The sequence below is a fragment of the Sceloporus undulatus genome, chromosome 2 (assembly GCF_019175285.1).
Source record: "Sceloporus undulatus isolate JIND9_A2432 ecotype Alabama chromosome 2, SceUnd_v1.1, whole genome shotgun sequence".
Lineage (NCBI taxonomy): Eukaryota > Metazoa > Chordata > Lepidosauria > Squamata > Phrynosomatidae > Sceloporus > Sceloporus undulatus.
In genome coordinates, this window is record NC_056523.1 from 93,497,356 (window position 1) to 93,517,172 (window position 19,817).

Below are 19,817 nucleotides of genomic sequence, written 5' to 3' on the forward strand. Positions count from 1 at the left end.
TTTGTTCTTGTCTGGAACTTTAAGGTGGCTAACAAAACCTGAAACAGATATAGCCCCCCAAAATTCATTATATAAAACTTTTAAAATCAGAGCAATAAATATAAACAGCACATCACATGAAAGGCCCATGCCCCTTAGGCAGCCTGCCGTCAAAGCCTGCTGAATCAAAGAGGCTTTCACCTCCCTATGACAGGATGGCTAGGTGGGTACCAGAGCCCATAAAGCTAGGCATCATTTGCATACTGCTGGCACCCAAACCTCTAAACAACCTCTCCCAGTAGTTTCATGTATAGGTTACATAGCACAACAGAATCCTAGGGGCCCCACAGCAAGAAACATCTTTCAGTATTATCTTCTGGGTTCCTTCCTCCAGGAAGAAACAGAGCCACTGTAAATCAGTGCCTCCAAATCCCACCCCACCAAAGTGGCTCAGATAATATTAAAAGCTGCAGAGAAGTCTAGCAGAACCAACAGGAGCTCATGCCCTGTGTCCAGTTCCCAGTGTAAGTATCCACCAAGGCAGCCAAAGCTACCTGGTGTCCCATAGCCAGACCTGGAATCAGATGCTCAACAGAACTAATGATGAGTGTCCCCCAGGGCGCCATTCTGTCTCCCATGCTGTTTAACATTTACATGAAGCCACTGGGCGAGATCATCCGGAGACATGGGGCAAGGTGTTATCAGTACGCTGATGACATCCAAATTTATTTCTCTATGTCTCCGACTGCTGCAGTGACTAAGGATGGCATCTCTCCTCTAATTGCCTGTCTTGAGTCCATAATGGGCTGGATGAGGGAAAGCAAACTCAAAGTGAATCCAGAGAAAACGGAGGTGTTTGCGATAGGTACCCCTGGTCCAGGGATGGAGATTTGTCAACCAGTCACACTTCCCCTAAAGGACGAAGTTCACAGTTTGGGAGGGCTCCTGGACTTGTCTCTTCAGCTGTCATTGCAGGTGGAGGTGGTGGCCAGGAGTGATACGCCAACTGCGTCCTTACCTGACTAAGAGGGTCCTTGAAACAGTGGTACATGTACTGGTAACCTCTCGTCTAGACTTCTGCAATGCGTTCTACATGGGGCTACCTTTGTACCAAATTCGGAAGCTTCAATTGATCCAAAATGCTGCAGCCAGATTGGTCACAGGTACATCTAGATCTGACCATATTACTCCAATATTAAAATCATTACACTGTCTGCCGATCAGCTTCTGGGCCCAATACAAAGTGTTGGTTATCACCTTTAAAGCCCTACATGGCTTGGGCACGAGTTACTTGAGGGAACGCCTCTCCCTACACAATCCGCCCCGCACTCTCAGAACATCCAGGAAGAATTTATTGGAATATGCAAAGACCAGACTAATTACAACTTCCCATAAAGCGTTCACAGCCGTGGCCCCCACACTCTGGAACAACTTACCACCTGTCTCATCACCACCTTAGAAGTCTTTAAGAAGGCACTTAAGATGGATCTCTTCTGGTGGGCCTCCATCTGATCATTTATAGTGGATCTGCACCTTGAATGAGGTCTAACTTCATGATATGTTGCTCATTGTTGTTTGCAATAGGGATGCCCAGCTTTGACTAAGATCTTTCACCCTGACTATGGATCTAATAGTACTAATTCTGATTAGTTTCATAAGTAATAAAGCAATGGCTGCTTTTAAAAACTACATGGAGAACTGTTCCCACCCAAAGTTGTAGCAAACTCCTCCCTTTGCCTGTCACACAAGCTGGAGTGTGTTAAATTCATGGGCACCAAAGTAGCCAGGGGTTATGTGTATGTTGAAGCAAATATTGCTAGCTGAAAGAGGAAGAGTGGCTTATTCTTTCCGATTCAACAGCTGCACAATATCATGCTCACATTTATTAGCTATTTGGAAAGTTTTAGTTCTTCTCTGCCCTCTCCTTCATTGGGAAACAGCTAACTGGCACAATAGCTGATTTTCTAAAAGGACTTACGTGCATGGGGTCTTGGCTACTTTTCATGTAGTGCAGTTAGGGACATACTATTCCAGGTACTTCAGGCCTGGTCCAAAGTTTCTGCCCAGTGTTTTTAACTTAGCCTTATTAAAATGACTTGTGTTGTGTTATCATCTATCACTGTTGAAGAGTCAGTCTACTTATCTAACACATGTTCAGGTTCTAATTAAAGCATCTCTGTTGGTACATTTTTGCATTTCATTCTCCTCTGATCTCAACTATTACAGCCCCCTCCCACTGCACACACCACACCCAATGTAGCTGCAGCAGATATAACACTTTATGCAGGCCCTAGTCCATAAAGGATTATATGTTAACAAATGTATACATCATTAAGGTCTCATGAGGCTTTGTTGTTTCTGCTACAAAAGAGAATAGTGCACTGCAACAGCTCCTTCGGAAAGCATTATCACATCTTTAGTTTTTCATGCAGAAGTGTCCATCTCCACCTGAATTTTTCTATCCTTGCTTTAGGTGTATTCTAGTCATTCAGTTTCATCAACAGTCCTGAAAACCCAATAGTTCTTCAGAGGTTCAAACTGCTGTGATTCACATGTGTTAAGTTCCATTTTTGTCCCAGTTCTGCATTGCTTTGTCATAGACTGATCACTGTAACACAGAACCTCTGCAGGAGTGGGAGACTAATCAAGGCCCAGTACAGACTGCCTGAAAGCGGCAGTGTGGGGCCGATTTTAGAGCTCAGGATTGCGGAGCAACCTCATGGTCCCGAGCCCTAGTGCACAGCAGTGGCACCATCATGGCAAAGCCCCATCCACATGGGGGCCGCCATGATGATGCAAGCGCAGCGCTACATCCGCACATCATGGTACCGCACTTGTGTTATCGATGTGTGACAGTGCGCCAATGGTACACTCATGACATCTGCTGCACATGCCAAAAAGCCCTGCTTTTAGCGGGGTCTTTTTGGTGAGGAGGGAGGCCATGCGATTTGCCTGCTGTGGCATCCCTCAGCAGCAAAAACAGGTGGCTTCAGCCCGCCCTTTCAGGGCAGCCTGTCGAGCCCCTAAGATGATCCACCTCAGGAAGCTGATAGATCAGATGTCTTTCTGGTGGCTCTTGGGGATTTTCCTGTTGTCTTGATAAGTGATTCTGTGATAGCTCCCAAACTTGACATATAGTTTTCCAGGCAATGATGAAATAAGTGAGATTGTGGCTGCTGCTACATTGCAGAAGTAATGCAGTCTGACAATGCTTTAACTGTCATGGCTCCATCCTATGGAATCCTGGGATTTGTAGCTTGTTGTGGCACACCAGAGCTCTCTGACACAATTCATAGCATTGAGCCATGACAGTTAAAGCAGTGCCAAACTGCATTAATTTTGCAGTGTAGTTGCAGCCACTGACTAGAGCATTGTTAGTTGAAAACTCCGATAAACCCTACCAGTTATTGATCAGTCCATGGCAAGACAATTATAGACAATCCTCCACTTCCTGATCACTACATCACCCAGCACAGAAAACAACTCCAGAGTGTGGCCACCTTCAAATAGACATGTTTGCAACCAGCAGGCTCAGTGATGGTGCACCTGATGAGGGTGAAGGAATCCCAATAGACCACACAGTTCTCCTCTCTATACCCAAATCTTGGTTGCTGCTGCACAGGGAGAGCCTTGGTGGGCAAAGCTGGCTCATATGTACTTTCCAACATTCAGTGTACTTAGGGTTGCCATAACTCGGTGGGAGGCGTGACTCCCCTGCTTTCTAGGGGGTGTTCCCGGTCCCGTCACGCCCTCGGGTGGCTGCCCGGCTCCTGGCCCTGCTGCGTCCCTATATTTTGATGAGCGCAACAGCCAGGGCTGGAGCTGGCAGAGGAGGGGAGGGCTCTGCTGCTCTGCCTTGTCCCTATTGGCCAGCCCTCCCAAGGAGCAGGCTTAGTCAGGCAGGGCAACAAGGCGCGAGGAGGAGCAGGGCCAGGAAGGTCAGCAGCAGCAGTGGCCCCCGCCCATCCAAGCAGGCCGCTGGGAGAGGGGAGGAAAGGGCCCTGGCCTCTGGGGCAGCCTGGCCTGGGGAAGGAAAGGGCCCTTTCCTGGAACCCTTGCCCCCCAGCCCTCATCCTCCTCCTGCTCTTGCAAGGAAGGGGCTCTGAAGTGCCAGGAGAGCTGCCTCACTAAAGGGGAGGGGCGCCTCAGGGACCCAGCCGTAGGAGAGGAAGAGGAGGAAGAGCCTCGGCAAGGCTCAGAAGAGAAGGAAGGGGCTGGCACCCGGGAGAGGCAAGAGGGCACTTTCCAGGCCCCTCCTGGGCCCCAAGCACCCCCCAGGATTGCCCACATCAGACATTGGAAGCTCCCTCCCCAAGGCCCCCCAAACACACACCCCTCTCCTTTCTAACCCTCTCTCTGACTCCCTCTCCCCCTGTTACCCCACTTTAACTGAGCCTTCTCTAACCCCCTTCTATCTTCCACCTTCTCTCCATCTCAACCCCCCTCCAACCCCTCTCTATCTACTCCCCCCTCTCTCTAACCCCTTTATTTAATAATAATAATAATAATAATAATAATAGGATTTATTTATATACCGCCCAATCATTGTGAATCCAAGCGGTTTGTGAAATTCACAAATAGCCAAACTACACAGGCAGATCAGCTCCTGGCACTGAACAAGCAGAGCTCTGCTCTGGAGCCACAACGAACTACATTTTCCAGAATTCCATAGCATTGAGCCAGGGCAGTTAAAGTACTGTCAGACTGGGTTATTTCTGCAGTGTGTGTGTAGTCTGAGAGCCCTGCAGAGAGAACAACTCTGGTGCTTTAGAATTTAAGCCCATCTAACCCCCCTCTATCTAAGCTCTCTCTAACCCCCTCTATCTAACTCCCTTATTTAAGTCTCTTCTAAGCCCCCCTCTAATCCCTCTCTATCTTACTCCTCTTTATCTAACCCTAACCCCCTCTAGGTACCCCATCTAGCCCTCCTTCTATAGCCCCCTTTTCTCAAACCCCCTTATTTAACCCCCCTTTTATCTAACCCTATATATTTTTTTTTAAAAACCCAGCAATTTTGGTGTCCTCCATTTTTATAAAAGTGTCCTACATTTTTCCTACATTTGTCCCAGTTTAGAGGTCCTGACTTATGGCAACCCTAACTGTACTTTCAATCCTTAGTAGGATTTTCTTGGAGTTGGCTTTCCTTAAAGATATTCCAGGCCTTTCCCTTGTATTTTCAGCTTTTTAAAACTGGACGTCTTTGCCCATTCTACCTAAAGCAAAGACTATTACAGGCAGTATGCTGTCCACTTGCACAGAAAGCACAAAGCTTGTTACTAGTCCAATGTAAGCTTTTGTTTGAAAACACAAGAGGCATTGGAGGGGGAATCAGATGCTGACCCCAGTGTCCCTGGCATACCATCTCTTCTAAAGACTTCTCCATGTTGAGTATGCTTCAGCTAGTGTAGTTCACTCTTCTTGGCAATGACTGCAAAGGCACCAGAATATCTAGCAAGCTCACTGCAGTTATTTTTTTAAAAATGTATGAAATTTTGTTTTTAATTGCCAATGGCAAGTAGATAGCTTTTGGTGGTAGGTTTGAGCAATTGAAATCATGATTATGATGTCTGTCTGAACAGCTTCAAATTTCCAAATAAGATAATATTATCCTTGGTCAGCGAATAAGTGTGAAGTATAACCTAAGCGTGACAAGCACATTCTTTCTTTGTTGCCTTTCCAGTAAGTCTCCACTTGTAATTAGGTATTAATAGCATGAATTGGTTTTTCAACATGGCATGCTCAGCATTTTCCCTGCCAAATATGATTTTGTCCTGGTGTTACAGCATAGTCGCTACATGCGTGTAGTGTTATTTTAGAGGGTTTTTAAAAATTAATTGATTAAATCTTTGGCTATTAGGCTTTAACAAAACTGTTCTCGTGTGTTCCATATGAATTCATTTTTAATGTATTTAATTTTTTTTTGTAGGTTAATGAAATCTATCATGATGAGTCCTTGGGTGCCCATATTAATGTTGTGTTGGTCAGAATCATCATGCTGAGCTACGGAAAAGTAAGTAGATTTTAAAAAAAATGTCCAAAATTTTATTTTATAAATAGTGGCTTGTAATTCTTTTGTGGTCCATGCTGTTCTGTTTCTATGAATGTCTTTGGCATCAAGGTCATTGAGTTAAGTCTGGTATTGCACTAGCAAAAATAGCATGGATAATGGATCTTTGACTTTCCCTCCTTCCCTTTGCAGGTTCTATAACTGCCCAAGAAACCTCTACAGGGTTTCAGTGGTCATTCAGTGGCTGTATTTTACAGGGCCTTGGGGGTTTCACTAGGGGTGTGCAAGGAGTATGGACCACCCCAAGTGACACCTAAGGGAGATGACACCACTGTTCGCAAAATACCTGCCTTTTGGAAGAAATGGGGTGTGGTGTTTTCCTGCGTCGCTTTATAATGCTGGTGAGATGGTGCAAGTTGGGCAAGGTTCAGTGGAAAGAGAAAGGAGAGACCCCAGGTTTGGACTTTTTCCAGGGTTGTACAGCAATGGTGGTGGAAGGAAGACAAAATCTACCAATTGAGAGCAGCCTCTCTCTCTGTTTCCTTACTTTCTTGATAGTAACAATACCTGTGGTCCTTTGCAGATCATGCCTACATTGGTGTGGCTTTACTGGTGTACCACACCACCGGGATTCTTGCCATAGTAAACAGAATTAGTCAACACATGTAGAAGGCTTCTGGAACTTAAAGACTGGGAGGAATAGAGAAAAATGTCTAATGGTGTACACTACCACACTATTGGGGATCACTTATAGGCAGAAAACACTGTACAAAAAGTGTGCGGAAACTTGGAGCAATAGATTCAAAACCTAGAGCACATGCATCTGGAACATGGAAGCTGCAAGTAATTTTCTCTGCCATTCTGGAATACTTACAACAAAATATGACAATACCTTTTATCATGCTTTCCAGTCTTTGGTTATGTACAAGTGACAAGATAGCCATGTTTAAATATTTGAAAGATACTGAAGATGTAGCAAACTTGTTTTCTATTGGTCCAAAGACAAGGCCATGGAGCAATGGATTCAAACTACAGGAAAAGAGATTCCACCTAAAAATTAGGAAGAACCTCCTGACACCAAGAGCTGTTCTTGCCTCGGAGTGTAGTGGAGTCTCCTTCTTTGAAGGTTTTTAAAGTGAGGCTGGATGTCCATTTGTCAGAAGTGTGTTGATTGTGCCTTCCTTCAAGACAGGGATTTGACTGGATTGCCCTTGTAGTCTCTTCTGACTCTATGATTCTAAATTCTTTGCACTTTCAGCATATTAAATACTTTCAGAATGCCTTTCTAAACAACTTTAAGGAACTCCTTTTGGTATTGAAATTTCCAGAACAGTTTTTTTTTAAATTGTTGTTTCAAATTTACTCACCTGATTATTTTACTCTGAGAGGTGGGAATATTAAAACTCTAACACAGAAGAAAAAGCATTACATTAAGAAATCCCCAGATCATTGAAAAACTTGTTGCTATGCAACATATAGGTCTGTCTGGATTATCCTCCAGCAAATGTGACATACTGCATACAATAAAACAAGGTTAAATATATCAAAATAATATGAAAGACCATTGAAAACATACTCAATTTGGAAAGAATAATTATATCTCCCTAGCATAACAATAATAATTAGTATTATTTCAGCAACACTGCAATATCAAGTAATGACTTGTATGCCATAACAAGCAAAATGGAACCATTTTAATCACAATTACATTATTTCAAATCCAATCATTTGAAAGAATGGACCTTCATACACCATATTCAGAGACCTTCATATACCATATTCAGAGGTGAGCTGTTCTTGACACGCATTCATGAGTAATGTGTGTGTGTGTGGTATGACAGTCCAGGTAAATAAGTTTAGACAGATGTGACTGCAATTAAAAAGCAGTTTTCTTTCACAACAGGATAAGACAGTAACAAGAATAGAAGTGCCATTTCCTTGTATGTGCTCCATTACCACCCCATAATGTGTTCCACCATCAAGTGAGAAAAATATCTATTTTAAAAATTCTCTTTATTTGTATATTTAAAAAATAAAGGTACAGAAAACAACAACAATGCTGTATTAATAATGCACAACCATCCAACACAACATAGACAAAAATAAAAACATAACAACATTCATTTACTTCCCAGTGTTACCAAGTCTTTCTGTGAATACCATTTTATCATAATACTTGCTCTTACTTTCTGTTAACATAAGTTGAATATGTATATATTTTAATATGTATATACTGTATATTTATCTATATTTCTACCTACTAGAGATGTTGAGGAAAAAATAAAAAATAAATAAAATCCTATTTTCTATCATCATATAATATTCTCTAAATTGTGCTACTTTCCCCCCTTTCTTTATATTAATAATTGTTTACCACAATAACACTCATAAATAATAGAGACGTAAAACTATTAACTAAATCTGTTTGAAGCCTTTATCAGATCTAATACAATTCTTTATTCCTTGCTTCACAATATTAACCTAAAACTTAAAACACAAAAGTTAGCCAGAAGGAATAGCCATTATCATTATTCATTTAAAGCAGCATACGTATTTTCTTTTTGAATGTAATCTATCCATGAGTCCCATCTTTATAGAATTCCTTTAAGGTTTCTTTGTTCAACAAATGTGTTAATTTTTCCATTTCATATATTTCATATATTAAGCCTCCATTCTTCTATATTCGGAGTATCCTCCCTCTTCCAATACTTTGCATATATCATTCTTGCAGCCACAATTGTGTAAAGTAGTAATTTCCCTTCTTTTTTCTCCAATTTTTTTTATCCTGAATCATGTTTAGCAAATACATTCTGGGGTCTGCCCATTCCTAAAATTTAAATATTTTTTTTCATTTTGTCATGTATCTGTTTCTAATATCTTACAGCCTTTTCACATAACCACCAACTATGTAGATATGTACCTACCTCCTTCTGGCACTTCCGACATTTATTTATGTTCTTTTTATATATTTTAGATAGCTTATAAGGGGTCAAGTACCATCTGTAAAATGATTTGTAAATATTTTCTTTCAAATCTGTACTTAAAGTTTGCTGTATTCTTACTTTCCATGTTTTCTCCCAGTGTTCTAATTCAATGGTCTGTTTTAAATCATTTGTCCATTTTATCATAAAATCTATAATTCTTTCTTCTTCTAATTCAAATTTTGTTATCAATTTATATAATTTAGATATTTGGTTTTTTTCATCATTTATTATTCTTTCCAAATCAGGTTCTGCTTTATCAATTCCATTTAATTTATTATCAGTTTGAAATCTTTCCTTTAACTGTCTATAGCTGAACCAATTACAGTTGTACCCTTCTTTATTCAAATCTTCCTATGATTTTAACTCTCTTTTATTATTAGATTTTTTTGTAATATCACTATATGAAACCCATGTACCCTTATTAATTTCCTCTCTACCAAATAATGCTTCATTAGATGAGACCCATAACGGTAATTTATTACACTATTTATTTTAACCAGATACGTAGGAGTGATTTTCTAACAAAATTGTTATTGAAATTTTTATCTACCCTCAATTTATCGTAAAGCCATATCTTAAACCTTTTCCTTCCAAAATTAAGGTTCTTTTTCTTTTTAATCTAATCCGATCAATTAGCCAATCTACAGCACAGGCGTAGAAATACCACTTCAAATTGGGAAAGGGCAAGACACCTCTGTCGATTGAATCTTGTAGGATTTTCATTTTCACTGTAGGTTTTTTATTGCTCCAAATGAATTGCTCCAAACTCCATTTAAAAAAAAAAAGGGAGAAAAATATTTTGACTTTTATAACACATTCATGTTTCTGTGGGATGGTGTTGCATGATTATGTTTTCAGGAGACTACATTAGCTATGCTGAGGCTGCCCTGTTAGGAGCAACTGAGAACGTCATGTCTGGCATGACAACCATGGGTCTGTCCCATGTCTATCTGGCCTCACTCATGGATAGCTGTACTCAGGAACTTGTTTTCTGTGCCGTGTGGGAATGATGGTAACCTGGAAGTGAAGGACATGTCTATAATCTCATTGTCATGGATAGCATGGCTTCTGTGGTACTGATGAGGTAAAGAGTCATGATATTTGGACATAATAAATAAATAATGAAGAGTCCATGAAAGTTTATAACATAATGAATCTGTGAAGTCTTTAAAGTCTCAATAAAAAAGGGAGTGGAGATGAGAAGAGAGAGGCAAGAATCAAAATGGTACCTGAAAAAACAGCTAATAAACATTGTTGTTAACAGTCAACATGTTTTGGTGGAAACTGAAGCACTCAGGTAAGACAACATCTGTCTAATACCATTAGTCCTTGGATGGATGACCTTTCAGGATGACAGAGACTGGCCTTCTGTTTCTGAAGTAGCCACATGGATTTCAGCTTATAATGGCAATGTTGGTGCTACCTTCAAGGTAGTGGATGGATCTCATTTTAGATAGCGGTGGTAGATGATCTGCAAGGACGAAGCTTACTTGCTAATTAGCTTACTTGCTGTTCACCGCTATGATCTTTGGAATAGCGGTATATAAATAAAACAAATTATTATTATTATTAAGACAAGCCCTCCATTCATCCTCCATCTTGAGGGAGAGAGAGGCAGGCTAGCCCCAACAGGTCTGCCTGGGAGAAGACAAGCCCTCCCTTCAGCCACCATCTTGAGGGGGGGAGAGGCAGGCTAGGTCCTGAAGATACAGCGCCCTCCCCCCAGTCCATCTGCCTTTGTCCAGGCCTCAGAGGAAGAGAAGAATGCTGGACCTGATCCCCTCCCCTCCTCACCATTCCCTCTTCCTTTTGTGTCATGTCTTTTAGATTGTAAGCCTGCGAGCAGGGAACCGTCTATTATCTCCTCTGTTGTAAACCGCTCGGATTCCCAGTGATTGGGCAGTATATAAATAAAACCTATTATTATTATTAGATGCTAGTCTGACCTTTAGAGGTGCTATCAAAGCTTCTGAGCCTGTTTTAGAGATAGGGTTCAGCAACCTGTCAAATCCAGATTTAAACCGGAAGTAGATTTGCCACCCCACTGGCATATGGGCCACCAGGCCCCACTATTCAAGGTCTTAGATCATGACAAGAGTTCCATTTCCATTTCCTGTAATCTCATTAAAATTCCTGAATACAGTATAGCCTATCATTGATGACCTACCATGGAATAAAAAGACCAGACACAGAACATCAGGTTAAATAAGAACCACTTTATTTGACCTAGAAATTCATTTAAGTTGTGTTGAACTTGGAAAGGAGCAAGAGAAAGGAGCAACCTGATGCAAGATCCTCTGAGGCCAGGTATCACTCCTTGACTACCTCTTATTTTATATTTTGCCCTCACCACCTGCCCATTGACAGCATATTTACAGATGCCACCCACAGCCAATCATCAAAATGCTCCAGATAGAGTATGGGGTAGGCAAAAAACAATAAAGCTAAAAGGGAGAAAATTCCTACCCATCCCCAAAGTGACCAGGAAAGCTCACACTGGAGGTGGGAGACTGGGCCATAAAGAGAAGAACAGAGAGACACATGAAGGGATGGATAGGCCTTAAACAGACTGTGTCTCCACACCCTACACACACAGCATCTTGGTGTCCTGCACCAAATGAAGTAACCTCTGTCCTTTGACCATGGAGGCCATCAAATGCATCCCCTCTCCTGCACTTCCATTCTCCATGCAGGTCCAGGTACATATTTTTTTTTTAAAAAACAACAACACTTTGCTTAGTATACATTGTACATCACAAGATGTACATAAGCTAAAAAAGAGATTGAGCTAATGTTGAGATACAAGTTTCTCCTTAATTTTACAATGCTTTTCCATTGTAAGTTTTAATATACTACTCCAATGCCTCTTGGATAGTTTGTTTTTAACTTGCTTTCTTGTTTTTCTAAAGTTTACTTTTTTCAGCAAAATCTATTGTGAAGGATTTGGGCTAGGAACAAAACAGCCAAGCCAGCCATGTTTGAGAACAGTGTTTTGCTACGCCCTAACACACTTCCACACCCTGCACCTTCCTCCAGTGCTTTCTATAGAAAACAGTTGGCTACAATTAAGAACTGATGTGTGTGGGAACAAAGTTAAGCTCTGAAGATCAATCAGATGGTTACATCCATTATTTGTGCCTTCATACTCATGCCTTCCTGATGCACCCGCCAGATCCTTTTATTTTGCAAGCAGGTTTTTCAACATATGCTTGTTGTGCCTATTTCCTGTCATCTGAACTATATTTCACCCAGTCTCTAGTGGAAACCTTCTCAATATCCTTCTTTCTGGGTATCTCCTAGCCCACCCTCTAGATCAGGACTGGGAAACATACTTCCCTCTAGATGTTGTTACATAGTAAGTCCCAGTATTTTTCACCAGGAACTATGCTGGCTAAGGCTGATGGGACTTGCTGTCCAACAACATCTGGAGAACTGCATGATTCATTTCCAGCCATGACAGCTGAAAACTGGCGTTTTGCATCTGTTCAGAAAGAATGCTGCAGATGGTCATGATCCTCATTGGCACATAGGAGGAGAGAGATCATCTCTGTAGGAGCCTGTTTTCAAGGTCTGATGTTGTTTGCTAAATTACATTCAACATCTTGAATTGCATTTGGAATCAGAACTGGGATTCAAAGCATACAGCAGAGTAGAAGTAATATGTTCTTTCTAGTTACTTACTGTATGTGTGTATCTACAGTATATCTGTATCTCTCCCTCTCTTTCTATTGCTTTGTCTTCACACCCATTCTGAGTATAAATCATTTTCATTTTTATGCGACAGACAATATGCCATGTTTATTATTCCAAATCACATTACTTGTCAGATGCTGCATTGGCTAATATTTTGCTTTGGATATACTGTGTGTGTGTGTGTGTGTTCTTGTCATGAAATAATTCTCACAGTTCTTTAAAAACAAAATGTCAGTTAGTTGGTAGAGTTTGTCATTGTTGTTTCTAGATCTGTTACCATGGGTACTGAAAGTTTGTCCTCCCCCCCCCCCTTTTTTTTTTTCCTTTTCTCTTTCATAACAACTTGCCCAGTTCATATGACAGAGGAAAATAATATAATCTGAGTAAACAATTTGGAAGAAAATCTTTTGAATTGGTTTAGCGCTTGTAACTCATTTTTTACAGTGAAAAGACGCATTTTAGATCACCCCAAACCTGGATGCTTTGAAACTTCAATTTGACTTATCAATTGGATTACTATTGTACATTTTAAAATTTAATAAGATAAGCATTCATCCACAATAGATTTCTATGGATTCTCAAGGATGGCACGGGAATGGCTGGAGCACCATCTAATGGATGTGTTTTGAAAGACCCCTTTTCTTATATACAATATTCCAAGTATTTAACTTGGTTGTTTTTTTGTTTTTGTTTTTTGGAACTATCCAACTTTCAGAGGACAATCCTGTATACTATTGTAAAATGACACTGGTTTCATTCTCATTCCAGCACCATCCCCACACAATGGGCAGGAATCAACAAGATATTATTGTTATCTCTGTACATCTGTACTATTTTAATTGTTGGAAGCCGCTTTGATCATTTCTTACAAATAAGCGGGATATAAATAAAAGTGTTATTATTTGTTTATCATTGGTGTAACTTCAAAATGCCAAAGTAAAAAAATAATAATGAGACTGATAATAGTCATGGGGGAAATCCAGAAGGGAAAATATTTCCCTACAAACCTAGTGAGGTCTACCTGAATTCAGAGCACATGGCATGGCACATGCCTATTAGGGCTGAGGTCAGAAGACTGGGGAGTGGGTGTTGCAGATGGAATGGGGTTTTCTGGAATAGGGCCATCCAACTAGAACTCCAGGGAGGAGTGGCTGGTGGCTTCCATGTCAATTTTCTCTGGGTTTTTATCTTTTAAAAGGTCTATCCAAGGTAATAAACTCCAGTGGGAACCATCATTGCTTCCACCAGGGTTATAGCTATGAGAATGAGGACACTGCCTCTCTCAAATAGGAATTTTGACCTCCCCTCTCTTGCAAGTTTCCTCCATTCCTCAAATTTCTAACGTAGTAATGTAAATTTCAAATGAGTATTTCAAAGTAGAGTTTACACATCCAAATAAAGCAGTCAGGCAAAATGATCAAGGGAATGTGACCACAGCAAATTTGAGTTCTGGGTGTGAATGATTTTCAGTGTCTCACTTTCTGCAATACTAGAAATTTGGAAACGGAAGGGAAATTGAGCGAGATGTATAATTTTTATTTTGAGAGCAATGTCCCATTTTGTCTTTCTCTCAACTCCACCATAGCTCTATATTTGGCCTCCATATTTCATCATTTAGAGCCAAAACACACTGCAGAAATAATCCAGTTTGAGACCACTCTAACTGCCCTGGCTCAGTGCTAGGGAATTCTGGGAACTGTAGTTCTGTGAGACATTTAGCTTTCTCTATCAGAGAGCTCTGATGCCATGACAAACTACAGATCCTAGAATTCCCTAGCACTGAGCCAGGGCAGTTAAAGTGATCTGAAACTGGATTATTTCTGCAGTGTGTTTTGGCCCTGTGTTGCAGATCTTGATTACCAAACCCTCTCCTTTAAAAGTCCAGTCAGATAAAATTCTCAGTAAGGATATATCCACTTTACCATTTATTTATGAATTTTCTAACATGCATCCCAGGAGTAATCTAAATTGACTTCTGCAGTAAATATTTCCAATCAGAAACAATTAATGATAGATAATTATATAATCAAAAATTCACAATATAGGGTTAATTTCATCCTGTAAGGGAAAAGCCCTGCTAAACAGTTTTCCCCCCCAAAATGATTGCAATGATTTGGGAAGATCTTTAGGATAAGTATATTAATTTTTGCCATTGCTGGTGCTATTGCTGTTGCTTCTGTCTGCTTGGGCACTGGATCCAGTACTGATGTGATTTTCAAAATCTGGACCAAGACAGAGCACAATATTCTAATCTAGAGATTACTAAGGTTTATACAACATAGACATGCAGACATCCAGTGACTCATGAATGATATCTGGAAAAGCAACCTCATTCTTCTTCACTCAGCTATGGAACAGGCACTGCTGGACTGTGTCTCTCCCCTCCCTCGCAGAAGAGGACCTGAACTTATTTTTTCCCCTGTGTCTAGTCTAAGGATAAACAACTTTCAGAGTTTTGGGGTTGTGAAGCATCGACTCTCCTGGAGCCTAAGAAGGCTACACCCATCCAGTCCCCTCTATTTTTGCCCTTCCCAAAATTCTCTGCACCTATTGGGGGCTGTTTTAGCCCCATAGGGCTAAAAAACTAGAAGGACATGTCTGATATGGGGACCAAAACTTGTTGGAGGCTTGAAAACTAGGAGGAGCACAGGAGTGGCAACAGTGGTTTTGAGGAGCTCATGCAGCCTGCAAGCAATACTTTGCCCCCCCCCCCCAAAAAAAAAGTATAATGGGTAAATGTTTTGAACAGATATCTTCTACTTTCAGTCAATTCTGAAGTAAAAAATAATCAGGTGCTGTATTTTAAGGCCTATATATTTTGTATCCTGTAGATTTAAGGCCTAAAACAGAGTACTACTTTTTTAACTTCAGGTTTTACATTTTAGATTCTTGTATCCAATTTGCAAGATTTCTGCTCATGTCCAGTGCCAATTTTCCACCTGGTTTGAAAGGAGATAAAATCTAAAGATAGTACAGTGTGGTTGTCCCCGCCTTCTCCACATTCTCTGTGGTTAGGGGTGCAGGACCCCTGTGAAAGTGGAAAAACTACAAATAAAAAAAACCATTTCCTTTTTACCTGAGAGAACACCTCTCTAGGAATATCTAGTCCTCCACCACAACACTGTGGTCAACATCCAGAAGAGGTTGACGATAGAATTGCATTGGAGGATCTACAAATACCTAGAGACACGTTTTCTCTGGGCCTCCAGGGTGACTCTATGGTCAATGTCCAGCAGATCTGTGCTGGAGGACCTAGAGATCCCCAGACAGAACATCGAATCATAGAATCGTAGAGTTGGAAGAGATCACAAGGGCCACCCAGTCCCCCTGCCATGCAGGAAATCTCAATCAAAGCATCCCCGACAGATGGCCATACGGCCTCAGTTAAAAGAAGGAGACTCCACTACACTCCAAAGGAGTGTGTTCCACTGTCGAACAGCCCCTACTGTCAGGAATTTCCTCCTAATGTTGTGGTGGAATCTCTTTTCCTGGAGTTTGCATCCATTGTTCTAGGTCCTGTTCTCTGGAGCAGCAGAAAACAAGCTTGTTCCCTCCTCAATATGACACCCCTTCAAGTATTTACACAGGGCTATCATATCACATCTTAACCTTCTCTTCTCCAGGCTAAACATCCCTAACTCTCTAAGTCATTCCTCATAGGACATGGTTTCTAGACCCTTCACCATTTTAGTCGCCCTCCTTTGGACACGCTCCAGTTTCTCAATGTCCTTTTTGAATTGTGGTGCCCAGAACTGGACACAGGATTTCAGGTGGGGCCTGACCAAAGCAGAATACAGTGGCACTATTACTTCTCTCAATCTAGACATTATACTTCTATTGATGCAGTCTAAAATTGCATTGAGGCAACCTAAAATTGCATTGGCCTTTTTAGCTGCCGCCTCACACTGTTGACTCATGTTCAATTTGTGGTCTACTTGGATTCCTAGATCCCTTTCACATGTAGTCTCATTCAGCCACGTGTCACCCATCCTATATCTCTGCTTTTAATTTTTCTGCCCTAAGTGCAATACCTTACATTTCTCCCTGTTGAGTTTAATTTTGTTAGCTTTGGCCCAACTTTCCAGTCTATTCAGGTCATTTTGAATTTTGATCCTGTCCTCTGGGGTGTTAGCTACTTCTCCTAATTTGGTGTCATCTGCAAATTTGATAAGTATGCCTCCAATTCTGTCATCCAAGTCATTGATAAACATGTTGAATAACACTGGCCCCAGGACAGAACCCTGTGGGACCCCACTGGTCACTTCTCTCCAAGATGAAAAGGAGCCATTGTTGAGCACCCTTTGGGTTCGGCCGGTCAACCAGTTACACATCCATTTAACAGTTACTTTATCTAGCCCACATTTCACTAGCTTGTTTGCAAGAATGTCATGGGAAACTTTGTCAAAGTCCTTACTGAAATCAAGATATACTATATCCACAGCATTCCCTTCATCTACCAAGCTGGTAATTTTATCAAAGAAAGCGATCAAATTTGTCTGGCATGACTTGTTTCTCTGAAACCCATGTTGACTTTCTGTGATTATGGTATTGCTTTCTAGATGTTGACAGACTCTCTGTTTAATGATCTGCTCCAGAATCTTTCCTGGTATTGATGTCAGACTAACTGGACGATAATTGTTGGGAACTTCTTTTCCCCCGCTTTTGAACATATTATTCAAATCCACAAAAGCAAAAGTGGAGGTCCAACTATACATTCACAGGTATTAAATTAAATTGAGGTCCACCACATTGTTTTGATGGAAGCTGTTTTAATTATGAATTCAGGGATGCTATTAAATGAGCTCATTTCTTTAGTCCTGTGAAGGCTTAGAGGGTTACCATTCATGTTCACCAAGATCTATGCATGAACTGTTGCTTTCTGTGAAATTTTCATAGTTCTTTCTAAGCTTTGTGTCTTACATACTCTATGCTACTTGCTTTGAAAATTGCAGCTGCATTCCTTTGTCCAAATACTTCACTTTCTCCTTTTTTCCTTTTTTCTTCCAACTGTATGATGAAGACCCTAGAATGATAAGGACTTAAAGCACTTTGCTGACATATAAATAATATTTGTAGCTCTTGTTATCACAACATTGTTGCCCTGGTAACATTATGTTTGCAAAGAGAAGGCTAAAGTTCTCATTTCATAAAAAAAATTCTGGAAGATAATAAATGTTACAGTTAGTCATTCAGTTTACAACAGCCCACGTGTGGGACGTCCTCATAAGTTCCTTCCAGGAATATGTGTATTTGTTAAGTAGCAGAGGTTTGGACAGGACCCTATGTTGTGCATTCTCATTAACTGAAATGATTTTTAAGTTAGAGTTAAAAAATGATTTTTAGGTTAGAATTCATGTTAGTCTGGATCAGCACACAAAGGGATCTTGTGACACTTTTGAGACTAATGGAGAGAAAGAAAGAAGTTGGTAGCATAAGCTTTTGCAGACTTAAGTCTCTTTTCCTCCACAACGGCTCTCCACATACATCCTCCTCAAAAGCATACACTAACAACTTCTTTCATTCTCTGTTAGTCTCAAAGGTGCTATAACATCCTTTTGCGTACTGATTTTTAATTATTAACTTTTGCATCACCTAAGCTGTGATGGTACAGAGTTATCCACCACTGTAAATTATCTGCCCTCTGCATCATTTTTACTTAAGTCATCTTCAGTTGTGGGCTCACATAGAATAGAAATATTTCACAGATGTCAACAACAGTAAAGGAAGAGTGAAGGAAACTTGCCTCCACAACACAAGTAGCTAGCTCTTCAAAATGAGAATCATATAGCCAACCAGAAAAAAGATACTTAATTGTACATTAATTTTAGCTTTGTGGTAAGAATTGATAAAATTGTGGAGTAGATGGCCTTGGGGAAACAGCGTGTTTCCTTTGTTTGAAATTACTTATTGGTTTTGCTAAATAAGATTTGTAAACTTGTTTATCTGCCCTGTTGCATTGACCAAGCCTGCCAACTGTACCTCGCAGAACATTGGTAAAGTGGGTTGGTGTTTGATTGTTTCCTTTATTGTACCTGCTTTGCACTGCATACCCACTTTTTCTACTTTACCTTTTTCTTAATATTTATTATTTATTCCACAAACAAGTTTCTTAAAAGCAAAACAACAAAACAGTATATATTAGTTTTTTGTGGGTTTTTTGGGCTGTGGCCATGTTCTAGAAGGGTTTATTCCTGACATTTCGCCACCATCTGTGGCTGGCATCTTCAAAGAATGCTGACCTAGTAAAGTGTGTGTGTGTGTGTGTGTGTGTGTATAAACACTGTGTGGCCCTGGGTAGGGAGGAGTGATTCCCATGTTAATCAGGGTATTGTTCTGTTGTTGATGGCCTTCTCGGGGTGGGAGGATATGCAAAGGAAGATCAGTGTCTGTTAATTGGTGATCATTGGCGCGTTACAGACTGGCATAAGGGATGTCCTCTGGATGTCCTAGGTTTAAAAAGGGGCGTCACTTCTTGACGCCCCCAAGCCTAATACGTTCTGAGGACATACAAGATGGTGGCGCCCCATCTACATGGGGGCCGCCATGATGGCGTCATGAACGTGTCACCTCCAAACAAGGTGGTGCGGGCGTGATGCCGTCGCACCGCACGAGGGCGCTTAGTGCGCCCTTTCATCGGTGGAGGAAGGAGCTCCGAAACTGAGCTCCTTCCTGGTCTTGCGTCACTGGGCACAGCCTTTACATGGCTGCGTCCAGCGACGCAAGGGAGAAAGGGGCCAAGCGACCCCTTTCTCCTCCTCCCCGCCGCCGCGGGGTGTCCTTGGGGCTTGAAGCCCCAAGGACATCCCTTTCCAGGCCTCGGGGAAATGGCCTTTTGCTGCTTTCCCACGGCCTGGAAAGTGGCGGATCGGGGCCTCAGCGACTGCCGCTCTGACCACTGAGGCCCCGATCCGGCAGGGAAAGGGGCGGGTGCAGGCCACCACTTTTCGGCGGTCTGTAACACGCCATTGTCTGCTGGGAAAGCCCCTGACCCTGGGTGGTTTCTCATTTGCATTTGCTGAGTGCTGATTTTGCTATTTTGCTGATTGCTGATTTGCAGTCCTGCAAAATAGCAAAATCAGCACTGAGCAAATGCAAATGAGAAACCACCCAGGGTCAGGGGCTTTCCCAGCAGACAATGATCACCAATTAACAGA

General features: G+C 41.3%; 1 protein-coding gene across 1 annotated transcript in view; it reads left to right on the plus strand.

The window, feature by feature from the left end:
* ADAMTS2 (ADAM metallopeptidase with thrombospondin type 1 motif 2) overlaps positions 1-19,817 on the plus strand; it is a 338,354-nt gene that overhangs the window by 231,214 nt on the left and 87,323 nt on the right. Inside the window, exon 5 of the mRNA XM_042454658.1 lies at positions 5,906-5,989. Within this exon, the coding sequence (XP_042310592.1) occupies positions 5,906-5,989 (84 nt within the window). The remainder of the gene's footprint in view (positions 1-5,905; positions 5,990-19,817) is intronic.